The sequence below is a fragment of the Benincasa hispida genome, chromosome 3 (assembly GCF_027475165.1).
Source record: "Benincasa hispida cultivar pf3 chromosome 3, pf3_genome.v1.1, whole genome shotgun sequence".
Classification (NCBI taxonomy): domain Eukaryota; kingdom Viridiplantae; phylum Streptophyta; class Magnoliopsida; order Cucurbitales; family Cucurbitaceae; genus Benincasa; species Benincasa hispida.
In genome coordinates this window covers 37,659,851-37,675,688 of record NC_143480.1, presented here as the reverse complement: position 1 = coordinate 37,675,688, position 15,838 = coordinate 37,659,851, and the positions used below count along the sequence as shown (strand labels likewise).

Here is a 15,838-nt window from a genome sequence, read left to right as displayed (position 1 = left end):
ATTCATTGTACTTGAGGTAGGCAAAATACTCTTATTTCATAAAACAACAAAATTACATTATACTTTTACATTAATGAAATGTATGAACGTAATATGCACACACAAAATAGGGCATCAAGGGGTTTAGGGCTTTTCATGAGACTTTAGGTCAAATTGTAGGTTAAAATTTATTATTCATGTATGTTGGTGTTGCAAACGTAATCAAAGCCCCACACATAAGCTAAGTAAGAGAATAATCATAGGTATATATAAGAGATAACAGTTATTATCAATGGTATGAGTCATTTTGAATGGAACCAAAAGTAACGTCATAAAGGTATAAACTACTATATAAGATGACTATTAGATATCTATGAATTTGTAATTTCAATTTTGTGTTTATAAGCACGTTCACCGACCTTTTATATATATATATATATATATATGATCGATTGAGTTGGTCGTTAAAGTTAATCTTTGGAGATCATTGATAGAGTTGATGGTCGGAGTTGGTCACTAGAGGTGATCATCAAAGTTTGTCATCAAAAGTGGTAGTCCTTTGGAGTTAGATCATCGAAAGTGGCCGCAAGAGATGATTTTCGAAGGTGATCTTCGTCCAAAGGTAGTCGTTAGATGTGATTGTCAGAGTTTAGTCGCGAGTGGTGGTCGTCGTAGCATGTTGCTGGAGTTGATTATCGACAGTAGCCAACGGTTGGAGTCATTGGAAACATTAAGAGGGAGGAAAGAAGAAAGAGAAAAATATAGCATTTCTCAATAAATGTATAAATTTCAATAATAAACACTATAGAAGTTTGTAGAAATAAATTGTTTAATACCAACTTATAATATTAATGAGTCAAACATCGAGTTGAGTTAAAAACGCAATTCATGTCAATATTCCAAACGCCCCCGGTATAACACAACTATTGAAACGGATCGAAGAAACTTCGATGGGCTATGTTTCATTAGTTATTTGTTTTCTCATTTTTAATTATTTTTATAAAATTTTGTATTGATAGTGCAGATTTTTTTCTAAAAAAAAATTCCTGAAGTGCAAGCTATGCACAATGAAATATTTAGATACACGTCAATCCGAGTATATTGTTGAATGTACACAACTCATATTGTTGGAAGTCAAACCATTTCCTTCAATTACTTTGATTTACCTAATTATTTTGCCAAATGATAAAGTGTTTCCTTCCCTTTGTAAATCAGTTTTTTTTTCTCTTTTTAATAATTTTTATTATCATACGTGAAGTGAAAAAAAAAAACCTCCAAATTGAACCCAGTAGTATACGTTTTTTTCAATTCAACAATTATATAAGAATAGAGTATCAAACCTCTAACCTTTCTATAAAATTCAAAATCTGGATAACGAAAGCATTTCAAATTTGCACTATTTCGACCACATAATTCGAAAATAGTTTTCGACCAAACACCATTTGCTAAACTCAATGAATTTGAAAACATAAAACAAAATACAGATTCTCTACCAAATATGTACTAACTTTTTGAAAAGCTAAATTTAAAATGGTTTAAATACTTCTTTGGTCCATATACTTTTAGTTTTGGTTCATTTTGGTTCCTATACTTTCAACATTTTCATTTTAATCTCTACTCTCCATTTTGGTTCATTTGGATCCTTATACTTTAAAATATTTATTTTGGTCATTATACTTTCAACTTTGGTTCATTTTTTTAAAAAATTTAAGGATCAAAATGTACGAGTACAATGATCAAAATGAAAATTTTAAAAGTATAGGGATCCAAATGAACCAAAATTGAGAGTATAGGAACTAAAATAGGCATTTTGAAAATATAAGGACCAAAATGAATCATATAGTAAAAATATATGGATTAAAATAGTATTTAAATCGATACAATGATTCTCAAAACTAAATTTAAATTCTGTTTTGAAGTTCAACAATTGAATGTAAGATTTATTAAATTAAAAGACTAAAATTAAACCATTGAAAATATAAGAGAATAGAGATTAAAATGAAATTAAAAATAGATAATAATGATAAGTAAACCATTAAAAAAAAAAACAACAACAGCAATAATAATAATAATAATAATAATAATAATAAAAGAATAATTTTAGTTACAAAATTATCTTTTCCTTTTCAGGTATTGAATGTTTTGCAAACAAAAAATTTAAATTCTTTAAAAAAAATTCTAAGAGACCTCTGTGAGAAGAAGAAAGAAAAAAGCAAAATCAAAAGAAGAAAACCTATTAAATACCTTTTTCTATCCGCTTCTTAGGAGTTTAGCTTTACAGCAATAATCCCTAATCATTTCGAAACTTCATTCCGCCATTTTCCGGTGAGGCGAGCCGGCTGATACCTTAGACGGCGGTGTCGGTACAGTTCCAGGCGCATTCGGATTAGCGGTGGCTGTGGCTGCGGCTCCGCCGTGGATGGTGTCGAATGGGCTCTCATTGACGTAATTTCCAGGCGGATCGTACTCACAAATCATCAAAACGCCTCCAGTTTGACACTTGACGCGAGTGCATCCAAGTTTGAGAGAATCTCTCCAAATGATTTGTGTATAATGCCCGCACATTTGGCCGCCAGAGCAGGCGTTATGTTGAACATCGTAAAATTGCTTCTCCCTCGACCACGATTCCACCGCTTCCGTCGGCGTCCAGTGATCGAGCGCTCCCCAAAACAGATTCTCACCATAGGGACCGTAGGAATGGATCATTTTGCAATCGGCGACGCGTTTCATTCCCCAGCGACGGGCGTATCGAGCTAATTTTTTGTCCCAATTTAACAGAGGATGCGTCACGTTCATCCTTACTTTGTTGTGCGCTAACAGGAATTCGCGAGCGAAGAAAGGCGCAGAGCGTCGAGGCGGCAGCGGGGTCGGCGGTGATGGCGGCGATTGATTTGCCGTCGCGGTGGATTGAGTATTTCCGGCATTGGAAGGGGATTGTTGATGCGATAAGACGATTGGAAGGAGGAGGAGGAGGAGGAGAGAGATGCAGAGAAGAGAAGGAAGAGTTGAAGGTGGCGGCATTGGGAGGAGGAGGCGGCGGCGGTGGCGGTGGCGGCGATGAAGGCAAATTTTTGAGGGATTATTGATTGGTGAAGAAGAGAAGGTGGCTGCCCTGAGGTTAGAGCAGCGGGAGGAGAGGGAAGGGAGAGGAGAGGCGTTTTTGTATCTGATTTTTTGTCCATAAATTTCCAATTTCTTTGGTCATCATTTCTTCTTCCTTCAATTTAGTAAACTCTCTCTTTTCCTATTAATGTCTTAATCTTTTTTTTTCTTTTTCTTATTATTTTTGTTAATTATAATTGATATAACTTTTTTATGAAACAAATATAATCGATATAATTTCTTTTAGATTTAATTATAATTTTCATTTACAAACGTTTTATTTGCGTCCATCGAATGATCAGAGCGTGGATAGAAAACTATAGCTATGGACTTTTGTCCACCCATAAAAGCGTTAACAAAGTTTTTGCCAATGTTTTATTGAGTCAATAGATAATAAAAACCACATAGCATACTTTGATACATGTTAAAATAGTGAAGGTTAGTTTATTATTATATCATCTAACATTTTTTTATTTATTTATGTTTAATTTGATAAGTTTTAACATGGAGCATTTTACTCCATACCATGTTAAATCATCAATCAATTTAAAAGTTCAAAGTTCAAAGTTGATAGATTAAGATAAATTAATTATATCAATAATTTTTTCACTAATATAAATGACTTTTTATATTATCGTTTTTCTCTATTTATCTCTTTAAAAATAATGGTCATAATTGATTATGAAAGTTTAGAATTTAAGTTGATATAATGATTAGTTTGAGATTCAAATTAACATAATTCTAGAGTTTAGTGGATTTAAATTGACAATATGTTAGATATATTTAAATAATAATATATTTAAGGCTATGTATGTAGATTAATAATGTATCACATTAAGTTATTTTATTAGATTGAGTCATATTATATGATCTAATTAATTATGGACTTAATGGGTAGAAGCTCGTTAATTAGGAATGGGAACCCTAATTGAATTAGTATATAAAGAGAGCTTAGGTTATGGTCCCTAATATACCAAAACAATAAGTAATCAATCTTTCTTGAATCCCATCTAGAGAAATATCCTACTTAGGGTGTTCAGAGTTTTGGTTGAGGAAGACAACAGTCATTTAGAGCCATTATCAATTAAGAGTCAATTTAGAGTCATTATCAATTCGTCAATAGAATCTGGTAGGTATATATTCTTGACAATTTGACATGAATGATTCTAAGGTTTATCTATTTAATATAGATATAAAGTAATTATACTAACACAATGCACCTATTACTTGAAAATATTTAATATTCCACTAGTACATCTATTCAACTAAACAAAACACCGTCGACAATAACATTGTTTAACAGACCTGAAGTATGTACTCTTGATCAAGATATCATAGATTCAAATCTCCCGCTCACATATTATAAAAAAAATGCTAAATAAAAGTTTAACTGCCAAAAATGTTTTTTAACCTTAAATTTGTATTGTTTATTCATTTAAATATTTAATATTCTATAAAAATTAATATGCCATTACTAATTCAATATAAAAAGTTAAAAAATCATAAATAATGAACTAATCATAATCGAGTTCAAGGTTAGGGTTCAAGTTTTTTTTCTCTTAACGTGGACTTTTACCATCCCTAAATACAAATAGACTTATCTAAAATTCAGAAATCAACTTTTAAGATTTTAACAAGAAAAAAAAATGGATTTCTATCATAATTCATTTTATATAAGTCAACTTATTTAGACATTTCTCTCGTAAAAATAAAATTCCAAATGACTAAAGTTTGTAAATGTTAAAATTTACAAAATACAATTAAATTTTAGGGTAGGTTTAGTTATATGTATAGAGTTTGAAAATATTTATTTTTCTTTTGGACTTTGAAATTTATTCCAAATAACGTGAAAGATGTTATTTTCATTAAAATTAGATGGATGTTTAATGGTTAACCTATACAAATTGAAAGACAATATGTAACATAAATCAATTGTATAAAATTGTTTTAATGATGCATTTTGAGATGAAATAAATGATAATAAGCATCTTAATCTTTTATGTAATTACATACCATATCATGAATACCTTATAATTTTCGCACATTAATCAATACCTTAATTCCTATCGGTTTCTTAAATAGAAAATAAATGTTTTTTTGGAACAATTTCAAACTCAAAGGGCATTTATCTTTATTTTTTCTATTATTTTTTTTTCATCCATGGTTTAAAATTTCGGTTGAAATCTTCGAAACTTTAGTATGGGGAGAATTTTCGATTTTCACAGCCGATGGAAATTTCGATTTTTTTTAGCAATTAGGCTAAAGGTAGGCTTTTTAAAGTTTATAAATCTGTCTTGTTTATGCTAATTGTATAGTTTGCCACATCAATGTATAATTTCACCTCAAAATTGAATTGATATAAGTTTTATTTTTTACCATCCAAAACTTTCATTTTCAAGAAATCAAAATTGTGAAAATAATAACATTTATTTAATTTTAACTTCATTCAAACATTTTTCTGTTGATTTTTCACATCATTTCACCTTAAAACTGTATTGATGTAAATTTTATTTTTTTTACCATCTAAAGTTTTCATTTCCAAGAAACCAAAATTCATAAAAATAACATATATTTATATTTAATTTCATTCAAATCTTTTTTCATTGAACGTTCACATAATTTCACCTTAAAATTGAATTGATGTGAGTTTTACTTCTTTGCCCATCCAAAGTTTTCATTTACTAGAAAAAGACTTAAAAAAATTGATATTATTTTATAATTATTTTTTCATTTATTTTTATTTCTAAATATTATCTTATTTTATATAAATTATTATTAACAAATGTTAAAATATAAGTTTAATTAGGTTACAATCAAAGTTTCATTTCCATCGATACTAATATTTTTCATATTTTCATCCAAATATTTCAAATCTTGTTTTTCACCTAGAATGTACATTTATTAATATAAAATTGTCAACCTAGATGTCATCAAGAAAAAGGGAAAATAAAAAGGTCAAACTTACATCATTCAAATAGGGGAAACAATCCAGTACGGCAGTTCTATGCCAAGCCCGACAATAGACCGCAAATCAGATTTCTTTATGGTCCAAAGCCCACCCTACCAGATTACGCCACGCCACCACCCTACCTAATGACGTAACATCACAACACGTGGCACAAATCTGGCACATTAACAGTTTTGGGTTGGTGTGAGCGTGTCACAGACACAAAATTCCCCAGTTCTTCCATTACCCCACCGGTCCATTCGCACGCAAAGGAGCCAAATCGCCATAACCTCGAAGCTTCCGTATAATTGAATCGGAGTTAAAACTTCTGCCGTCGGCCACCGCTCTGTCTCGCCGGCTCTCTCCTCGATCCCTTTGTTTCAACATTTCTCCAGTAATCGCGATTAGGGTTTTCAGAAAATTTGATTCGCGATATGCCGATTCGGTGTACTCTGAATTTCAGAGTTTCGACGGTTTTTCTTCTCGTTTCGACATTCCTGAGCTGCCATTCAGGTAAAATTTATTCGAAATAGATGTGAAATTGTGGTTTGTTTATTGTTTTTCTTGCTTCGATTTTGTTTTTGTGTTTGTTGTTATTTTCAATTTTGAAGTCGGAGATTGAACATTGGAAATGATTTCAGGGGGTGTAGAATCAGCGGTTGTTACGCTTGATTCCATCGTAATTTACAAGACGCACGAGTGGTTAGCATCAGAACCAACAGTTTATTTTCAATGTCAAGGGGGAAATAAGACGAAATTGCCTGATGTACAGAAAGAGCATGTTTTATACAGCTTCAACGGTGAAGAATCATGGCAGGTTTGTGGTTTTCCATTAAGTTGTTTTGAACAGTGTTATGGCTTCTCCAACTTTTTCTTCTCGTCTTTATTGAGTGTTCTAATTTCACACTTGAATGAGCTAGGGCCATTTTCGTCCAGCTCAAAATTACATCGAAACATGTCTTTCCTCATAAAAAAATTAATTTAATGTTTGATTTTAGGTTAGAATCAAATTTGATTTTGAATGTGTAATAGTGTGTTTTTAGAGTGATTTTAAGCATGGAAAAAGTGATTTGGACCGTTTCAATCAGGCATTGTTTGAAAGTGTTTTTGACTTTTATCATGTTCAAAATGATTCAGAAGCATGTTTATCAATCATTCAAAATTAATTTTGATGTTATGCAAGTTACGTGTAAAAGTGTAACATCGAACATTAAATTGATATTGGATTATCAATGGTAGGTCTAGGAGTGATTTTGAACCTGATAAAAGTGATTTTAAGTTTTTGAAAATCACTTCCAAACATACCTAGACATACCCTAGAGATCAACCTTTTATAGACCAAAAGGTCACTCGGTGGAACCAAAGTATCCTGTTTGCTTCTAATTATGTAATGATGGAAACACAAATTGGATAATAACATAGCAATAGGACATTCAGAAACACAAATTGGATTATGACATAGCAATAGGACATTCAGAAACACAAATTGGATAATGACATGGCAATAGGACATTTGGATACGACAACGTTAACTTTTGTATATGTTCAGTCTAAACAAAGACCTTTTGAACTCTTCGTTGCAAAAAAAAATATGATCAAAAGTAAGAGAGTTTTGTTTTGGTGTCTCTACGAATAGATAAAAGGGGATTATATAGGCAGTATAACAATAGCAAATGACACTGTTTACTATTGTTGATTTGGTACCAATGGTGAATATTATCTATTTGTTTTCAGCCACTGACTGAATTTGAAAGCAAAAAGTGTAAGCGATGTGGGTTCTATGAAGAGGACAGCATTAAATCTGATGATGTATTTGAAGAATGGGAGTTCTGTCCATCTGATTTTACAGCCCCGGCTGGAAAATATGTACGATTCAATGCAGAAGAGTTCAATGCCACCTTTTTGTGCTTGCAGTGCACAGCATATTCCAATGGTGAGTTGTAACATACTATAGTTTATTACTCTGCGTTTAGTTGAATTAATATTGCCGTTTATACAACGAATCAAGATCTTGTTTGGACTGAAGTGTTTAAAAGAGTTTTAAGTGCTTAACAGCATGTTTAATATCACCTTCATACAACATACTTCAATGTTTAGATTGACTTTCTTAGTGTTTAAGAGTCTATCAATCCAAACAGGCTCTATGTTGGAGGTTTCAACTGTTTATAATTCTGAGTATTTGACGAGTTTTAAAGTTCTGAAGAAACAAGTTCGCCTCTAAATATGAGTGATCATATTGCCTTCATTGTTTAGATTGACTTTCTTAGTGTTTAAGAGTCTATCAATCCAAACAGGCTCTATGTTGGAGGTTTCAACTGTTTATAATTCTGAGTATTTGACGAGTTTTAAAGTTCTGAAGAAACAAGTTCGCCTCTAAATATGAGTGATCATATTGCCTTCATTGTTTAGATTGACTTTCTTAGTGTTTAAGAGTCTATCAATCCAAACAGGCTCTATGTTGGAGGTTTCAACTGTTTATAATTCTGAGTATTTGACGAGTTTTAAAGTTCTGAAGAAACAAGTTCGCCTCTAAATATGAGTGATCATATTGCCTTCATCTACTAATGGTGTTCCCTCGGGCATTCACATACTTATACATTTTGATATATTAACTGCAAATCACCTGCTCGTTCACTCTCTTGGATATTTTAGTTGTTTTACACGGAAGCATTTGAGTTTGAAGATAAACAGGATTATTTGTGAGAACATAAATAGAAGTTTTGTTGTTTTTAGGATCCTTCAGAATCTGCGTCACTTGTTTCTTCTCAATTTTGCCTACTCAGATTGGGTTAATGCAACTATATAATACTTTCCTTCGGAGGGAATGCCAAGACCTCGAGAGTTTTGAGAATATATGCATAGCCTAGTCTGTGAACTTGAACTCATGCTTCCTGTGTAATTATTTCGATCAAATCTGTGACTGTGGCTCTATTGACTTGTCCATGCGTTCTGGAAGTATTACAATCTGCATTTAAGATTTTGTCTAAAAATTGGGTGCTTGCTTGCAGTTACTAGTTCAAGTTTTCCTTCGTATGACGGAGAAAAGGGAATGCATTCTGCTGTAATCATAGTGATCAGTGTTGTGGCTTCAACTGTATTAATTCTTGGTATGGTGGTTGGTTACAAATATTGGCAACAAAAGAGAAGAGAGCAAGATCAAGCCAGGTTTCTGAAGCTGTTTGAAGATGGGGATGACATTGAGGATGAATTGGGCCTTAGCGAAGTAATTTGAGAATTGGTATACTTAAAAGAAAAAGATACTAATGTACAGAGATACACTTTTATTTTATTATTATTTTCTCAAAGTTAAACAACAAATGGGTATAGAAAAATTTAAACCAAGTCATTAACTAGTTGAGTTATGTTTAGGTTAGTGCCGTACGAAAACACATTTTGCTTAATCTTTCTATTACCTCTGGTTTAGAATAGAAATAGCATAAAGTTTCTGCATTATTCTTTAGTCACAGGATCTTTGATGTAATAAAGTAGGGAAAATTTGTTATTATTTCTGGTAAAAGAACATTTCAAAGGAATAAATAACTCTCATTACACTGCATTCAGCCAATTGATATTTGATGAAAAATAAAAAAGTGATATGCCAATGTCAGTACCCCAGAATGGCTTCTAGGAGTGCCAAAGCATCAGAACAGAAGCCATTTTCAGGTTTCAATTCTTGCCCATTCCAGTCTTGACCTTGCTCATCTTCCCCAAGTCCAAACCAAAACTTAAAGCGATCCCAAGTAAATTCATAGTACAAGTTTCTAGAATCACCATTATAATCCTCAAGTTGATCCTCAATCTGGAGGAGAACGAGTTCTGTGTTCTCCATTCTGCAGCCATTTTCACTGCCATAAGGGTCTTCGCAATTGAAGAAGAGATTGGTGGAGTTGATTTCATTTGACAACCACCCGTAACAACTGTGGTGAGTTTGTTCACCCTCAGGATTGTCTCCAATTGGGTCTCCATCAGACTGGTGTTCGCTCGTGAAACCGAACTCCGCTGTAGAGTAGTCATAGCTGTTTGCATTTAGCATGAGCAGGCCAATGGAGTTAGAGCCATTGTAACTCATAGCAGACATTGAAAGCTCAACAGGCCACAGTATGACAATGGGCGTGTTCTTAGATGACCTATATATAAACTTGGAAAGGAGAAAAAAGAGAACCATATTTGTGGTGGATTCCATTCCAATCTAAAAAACATATTCTATTTAAAATTAACTGTATAAGCTAACCTACACTTGGATTTTGGTATTTGGAGACTTGCAAGATATTCAACATCTCCAAATAGGTAACATGATGAACTTACCTTGTTTTCTTCTTCTTCCTTCAACCATTAATGAAGAAATATTGTTCATTTCCACTCAAAACATCTTCACACAATCTCCTTACCAAGGACAATTTCAAGCATGTTTTTCCGAATTATTCTAAAATGATTAAATCACTTTTATCATTTTAAAAATAACTACGAAATATGCTTTAAATGATTCAAAATCAATCTTGATGAAATGAAAATTGCAATTAAAAATTTACAATTAAATATAAAACTAATTCTGAGTGATTAAAGACGTGTTTCAAAGTGATTTTGAGCTTTTAAATGATTTTAAAATCACTCCCAAAATATACACTTCCACAAACAAGTTAATATTAAATGATATAATATTAAATTTACCTTCACTCATAAACTTAAACTTTTGGGTGAATCAGTGATATAACATGATATTAAAGCAGGTGGTCCAAGAGGTTAACCATTAAATTTGTACGTTCTAACATCTTTTTGAAGTAAGAAATGAATTTAGATATCTCACATTTTTTGCTTACATAAGAGAATATTCTTAACAGCTTTCTTTGGGGGTGGATGAAAAGCAGCAAAGAATCAAAAATAAAAAGGGGGGGAAGGTATCACCAGGTTAGTTGCCAAAGCATCTTTATCTAATTTCTTTCAGAGAGTGAAGAAGAAGAAAGTAATTTGCCTCCAACTGCTGGATAAGAATTCCTTTTCCTCTCAGCTTTCTGCTAGAGATATCCTTTGTGCAGAGCTTCTCCTAGTGGCTATCATGTGCCATACACCATATTTCTTATCTTCCCAAGTACATGTTATATTGAAGCTTGCTCTCCGAGACCCTGAACAATGAACATGCAATGCACGAATTTGTGTTAGTAACTTCTTTTTATAAATGTGGGGAATAAAAAATGGAAACGTAAAGACATATTTGGAGGTGATTCTGAAATGGCTAATATCACTTTTGTCATTAAAAAATCTGTATGAAAACGACTTTTATAATTGTAAAACCAAACAAGAAATTGAATTTGAATGATTTAAGACATTACGGAGCAATTTTAAACGCGATGAAAGTCATTTAACCATTTTAAAATCAATCTCAAAGATGCCCTCAGTGGGCACCAAAATTTGCTTGGTTTGCAGTTTTATCCATGAGGTTAAACAAGAGGAAGGATCCTCTTTCTTTTAAAATGTTTGTAGAAATGAACAGGCCAATCTGTGAATGAATGAATGGTAAAGTTATTATTATTATGTTGTTCTGCGATTTTAGAAGGAATAACAACTTTATTCCTTTTGGGAAATAATTTTTTTTCCCGTGAAAATGCAAGGATACAAGAAAAACTACCTTTTAAAAAATATGTACTTCTACAAATGTTTTATTCTAGAAAACAAAAAATTGTTCTCTCCCTCCCGTTAGAGAAGTGCTTCTCCTCCACCTTGTGTCCTACTTTGTGGTGATTCAAGGATATCAAAGAGGGTTTTTGTGGGGTCTAAACTACGTTTTATCTACTGTCCGTCATTATTTCCATGTGTGAAAGTTTAAAACCGTCATTTAAATGTTAAATTATGGCATGCTTGGACAATAGTTTCCAACCAACTCAATAAAACATCTAGAAGGAAGGTTTTGATCAGCAGGGAGAGTGCAGAGAATGATGATATATACTCCAAGTCAACATATAAGCATGTTATAAGAATAGTTGATCATCCATAAGAAAGATATATGACCTTTGAGCAATTGAGCCTTTTATATTGACTCGGAGCTTTGAACTGCTTTGTTGAAGTTTTCCAATTCCTTGGACGAGAAACCATAGATTGCTTTTATAGTGTCCCTGCAGCTACTGCAGAAAAGATGAAGAATTAGCCAAACCACAGCATTTACAAGAATTCGGTATCCTAAAAAGCATTGAGGAGGAGGATATGCTACTGAAATTCCACCCACCTTCTCCATCAGCAAAAATTTCCCTAGCTTTTCTCTCTTCGCAAGGTTTAACCTTATTGGTTCGTTTCTTTATGGGAAAAACAAAAGTTATAACTCTAAACTTTGGGGTAAATCTTTCAGTCCGTGTAGAATAGACCCTTGATTCGGATTTCATTTCAGAACTACTATTACATGAATGTGTTTAAGATTTCTTTAAACACAAAAATTAACGAGTGGAGAAGTGCTTGAATCAAATGAATAATTGCAACTTTCAGTGATGTCAGTGGAGTGGTTTTTTTATACTCTCTCTCCCTCTATGAACTACTCATATAGAATTTTTCTTGCTACTCCAGTAAGATTTTGGAAGAAGAACAATTTTATTTGGAAGAATCTGAATTGATTTTAGTAACTAGTTATAAATTACTGCCGGAAGGCATTAAATGATTTTACATTTAAAGATGCAATCATTCATGGGAGTTTCAATAGATACAAACCAAAGTGAGCTAACGAAAGTAAATTGATTTTTTCCATTTCTTTTAGATCAGGGAGTATTTTTGAAAGGGTTAAAAGTCACTTTTATCACTTTCAAAATCACTCTAAAACATATTTTTAATCATTTAAAACAATTTTAATTTGATATGAAAATTGCAAAAAAGTGGAAAAATTATTGATTTTAAGAGATTAAAGGCGTGTTTCAATATGATTTTGATCATGACAAAAGTAATTTTAACAATTTCAAAATTACTCCAAAACTTGCACTTAATTCTCTAGCTTTATTCTCGCTTTATTCCAATTCTTCTTATTTTCAAAGTTTAAATATTACTTTGGTCTTGGTACTTTCCCATGTTCAATTTGGTCCATATATACTTTCAAAATATACATTTTAGTCCATGTGATAATTTTGGTCTCTTAATTTTCATTTTCATTTTCATCTCAATTTTTTTTCCCTAAATTTATGTTAAGATTTTACAAATAGAGATGAAAGTAGTCACTTCTAAAGTATAGGATTCAAAATAAACATTTTAAAAGAAAAGTGATCAAAATGAACCAAAATTAAAAAGTACATAAATCAATTTGAACAATTTGAAAGTAAAGGAGCTAAATTGAACCAAAGTCGAAAATAAAGAAACCAAAGTAATATTTAAACCTATTTTTAATGAATATTTTTCCTTGAGTCTCTAAATCAAAGTGCATGGCTATGTACTCGTTTCAGCTCGAAAATTTGAATTCTCCTATCACACTAGTTGGAAACCTAAAGCATATGCCCACCCTTCAACTTGAACAACAAAAAACAGAATAGAAGATACTGAGGTTTATGAAAAGACCTGCAAGCAGCCTTGTTGAACTTGTTTTCTTTGATTCCATACAACTTCTCAAACACAGGAGACTCTACGCGGCAAAAATATGGGCGATCTGTAAAAGTTAATGAAGAATACATAAGCATCATATTTCATACACTGGGACAACTTTCCAAATATCATCACGATGGTTTGATATTATCTACTTTGGACATATATCCTCGTGACTTTATATTTTATTTTACCCAAAATACCTCGTACCATTATAGATAGATGTCTTTACTTATATACTCATGATCATCTTAGTCAATGTGGGTTTGGTTACATTTCAAACAATCCTCCAAACTATCACCTCGAAGTCGAACTTCCCCTCAAATAGTCATTCCTTCAAATTACACTGGAACATATTACCTTTTAACTAGGACAATTCCCCACCAAAGGGTAGAGGACACTACCTGTCCCAAGCTCAACCACATGTTCACTGTGACAACGTATCAAGGATAGTTAATTTCTTTGTAGGATTTTTTTTTTTTTATCGAGAAGGGATTTTCTGTCGACATAGCTAAGTCAAGGTATGATTCTGATATACCTTTGTTGGCACCACAACCCTCTAAATATCTTTAGTATGATATTATTTACCTTTGATCATATACCTTTGTGATTTTGCTTTTGGTTTCACCTAAAATGGTTTATTTAGTTGCCCATGATTATCCCTCTGACCAATGTATAACTTGGTTAACTTTAGGTGTATCACCAACACAGAACATTAGAAATCAAAATTGGAAGCTGCAATCAGACGGCTCAGTCTTACCGGCATAAATGGAGCATTTACGTGTGCTCTTCTCGTAGTGAATGCACCATCCATCTGCGCCAATCAAGCTTTTATAGAGCTGAAATTCATAAAGTAAAATCCATATCAATGGATACTGAAAAATACAGTACAATCTACAGGGATTCCAGCTGAGACTTAATTCTGATGATGAAATGAGTTGATAAACCTCAATATCGGAAGTATTCTGGAAGATTTCCTCCGGCGAGGCGAAGGACGGCCCCTTCGCGAGCTTGCAGCAGGCGCCGCATCCCTCGACGCACTGCCATAATTGCTCCTTTCGTTTTTGCCCAAACCCTACATTGATGTTCCGACCTTGAGTGGCCTTCTTATCCTTTGTTGTAATCTGTTGCGGTCGGCGAGCGGCGGTTATGGAGACTTGCGGCGGAGCCACCGCCTGGTACATTGTGTTTGGAGTTTTGGATAAGCGTCGTATAAAAGACCGAAGAGGACTCCGGATCTTATTTGTGGAATAGGATTTCGATTTTCCCCATAAATTTAATTTTAAACGTTTTCTTTTTAATACAGGGCTAATGAATTGAAGTTGAACTTTTATCTTTCGATTCTGGTCTAATTTTTATTTGATTTTTAAATTTTAAAATATTACACATTTAGTTATTAAATTTTAAATTTAGTTTCAATTTAATCCTTAAAATTTAAAATGTTATAATTTTATTTTTGAAATTTGAGTTTTATTTCAATTTGGTTCTTATGTTTCAAGATTTTACATTTTTAACCCTAATTTTTCATTAAATACTCATTTTCAATCATTGACATCAATGTCTTTTAATTAACAAAAAATAATTATGAAGCAAAAATTTGAACTTAACTTTAAAAGCGATGAAAAATAATGAAACTTGATTAATTATAATTCTTTTAAATTTATTAAGATATGTTAATAATAAAGACGAAACATGAGTGTTAAATGACAAATCGAAGTTAAAAGTGTCAATCTTGAAACATAAGGACCAAATTGAAACCAAACTCAAATGTCAAGTGTTAAATTGTAACATTTTGAAACCTAAAGACTGAATTGAAACCAAACTCAAAACCTAAGGACCAAATGTGTAACATTTTGAAATCGAAGAACTAAATAGAAACTAAACCCAAAACCTAAAAACCAAAAAGGTATTTTCCCTTGAAATTAATAACACGAGCACTATTCCCGTTTTGACATTTTAGGTCACATTTACCAAACCATAATAAAAAAAAAATGGTGTTATCGGAATGAAATTTCATTGATAGATCGATTGTAATGAACTTGAATCACAAACATAATTGGATTAATTTTGATCACATTTACTTACAATTATGATTTTTTTTTTTTAAATTTACTATTACTATTACCACTACCTTTACCTCTGAGGGTCAAGCGGTATTGGTAACAATAAAGATGCTAAATCTGATAATTTTTCAACTATAAAAGTATGATAATGTAAACCCCTAAACATATTTTACTAACTAATTGTGTTTAAGTTTCTATGAGT

The 15,838-nt window shown here is 32.2% G+C and overlaps 3 protein-coding genes across 3 annotated transcripts; 1 reads left to right on the top strand and 2 right to left on the bottom strand.

The window, feature by feature from the left end:
• Positions 1–2,173: 2,173 nt before the first annotated feature.
• LOC150037240 (uncharacterized) lies at positions 2,174–6,415 on the bottom strand. The gene is made up of 2 exons (XM_090311931.1): positions 6,276–6,415; positions 2,174–3,145 (listed from the first exon to the last, which is right to left on the bottom strand). Exons 1-2 carry the CDS (start codon positions 6,413–6,415, stop codon positions 2,287–2,289), a joined length of 999 nt encoding a protein of 332 aa, XP_090168057.1. The 3' UTR covers positions 2,174–2,286.
• On the top strand, positions 6,229–9,584 carry LOC150037239 (uncharacterized). Its single transcript, XM_090311863.1, has 4 exons — positions 6,229–6,541; positions 6,670–6,845; positions 7,763–7,961; positions 9,037–9,584. Exons 1-4 carry the CDS (start codon positions 6,463–6,465, stop codon positions 9,258–9,260), a joined length of 678 nt encoding a protein of 225 aa, XP_090167989.1. The 5' UTR covers positions 6,229–6,462; the 3' UTR covers positions 9,261–9,584.
• A 1,132-nt stretch (positions 9,585–10,716) lies between these two features.
• Positions 10,717–14,871, bottom strand: LOC150037238 (zinc/iron-chelating domain protein). Its single transcript, XM_090311864.1, has 5 exons — positions 14,521–14,871; positions 14,334–14,412; positions 13,550–13,637; positions 12,032–12,144; positions 10,717–11,148 (listed from the first exon to the last, which is right to left on the bottom strand). The coding sequence occupies exons 1-4, from the start codon at positions 14,755–14,757 to the stop codon at positions 12,051–12,053; spliced, it is 498 nt and encodes a 165-aa protein (XP_090167990.1). The 5' UTR covers positions 14,758–14,871; the 3' UTR covers positions 10,717–11,148; positions 12,032–12,050.
• Between the last annotated feature and the right edge of the window lie 967 nt (positions 14,872–15,838).

Excerpts from the sequence above, each read along its gene's own strand:
- LOC150037240 (XM_090311931.1), bottom strand. The coding sequence starts at position 6,415 with ATGTTGAAACAAAGGGATCGAGGAGAGAGCCGGCGAGACAGAGCGGTG. Across the intron at positions 3,146-6,275 it reads CGTGCGAATGGACCGGTGGG|ATACAAAAACGCCTCTCCTC; the intron begins GTAATGGAAGAA and ends ACAAAAAATCAG.
- LOC150037239 (XM_090311863.1), top strand. The coding sequence starts at position 6,463 with ATGCCGATTCGGTGTACTCTGAATTTCAGAGTTTCGACGGTTTTTCTT. Across the intron at positions 6,542-6,669 it reads ATTCCTGAGCTGCCATTCAG|GGGGTGTAGAATCAGCGGTT; the intron begins GTAAAATTTATT and ends AAATGATTTCAG. Across the intron at positions 6,846-7,762 it reads ACGGTGAAGAATCATGGCAG|CCACTGACTGAATTTGAAAG; the intron begins GTTTGTGGTTTT and ends ATTTGTTTTCAG.
- LOC150037238 (XM_090311864.1), bottom strand. The coding sequence starts at position 14,757 with ATGTACCAGGCGGTGGCTCCGCCGCAAGTCTCCATAACCGCCGCTCGC. Across the intron at positions 13,638-14,333 it reads TAAATGCTCCATTTATGCCG|ATCGCCCATATTTTTGCCGC; the intron begins GTAAGACTGAGC and ends TAACTTTTACAG. Across the intron at positions 12,145-13,549 it reads TTCAACAAGGCTGCTTGCAG|TAGCTGCAGGGACACTATAA; the intron begins GTCTTTTCATAA and ends TCTTTTCTGCAG.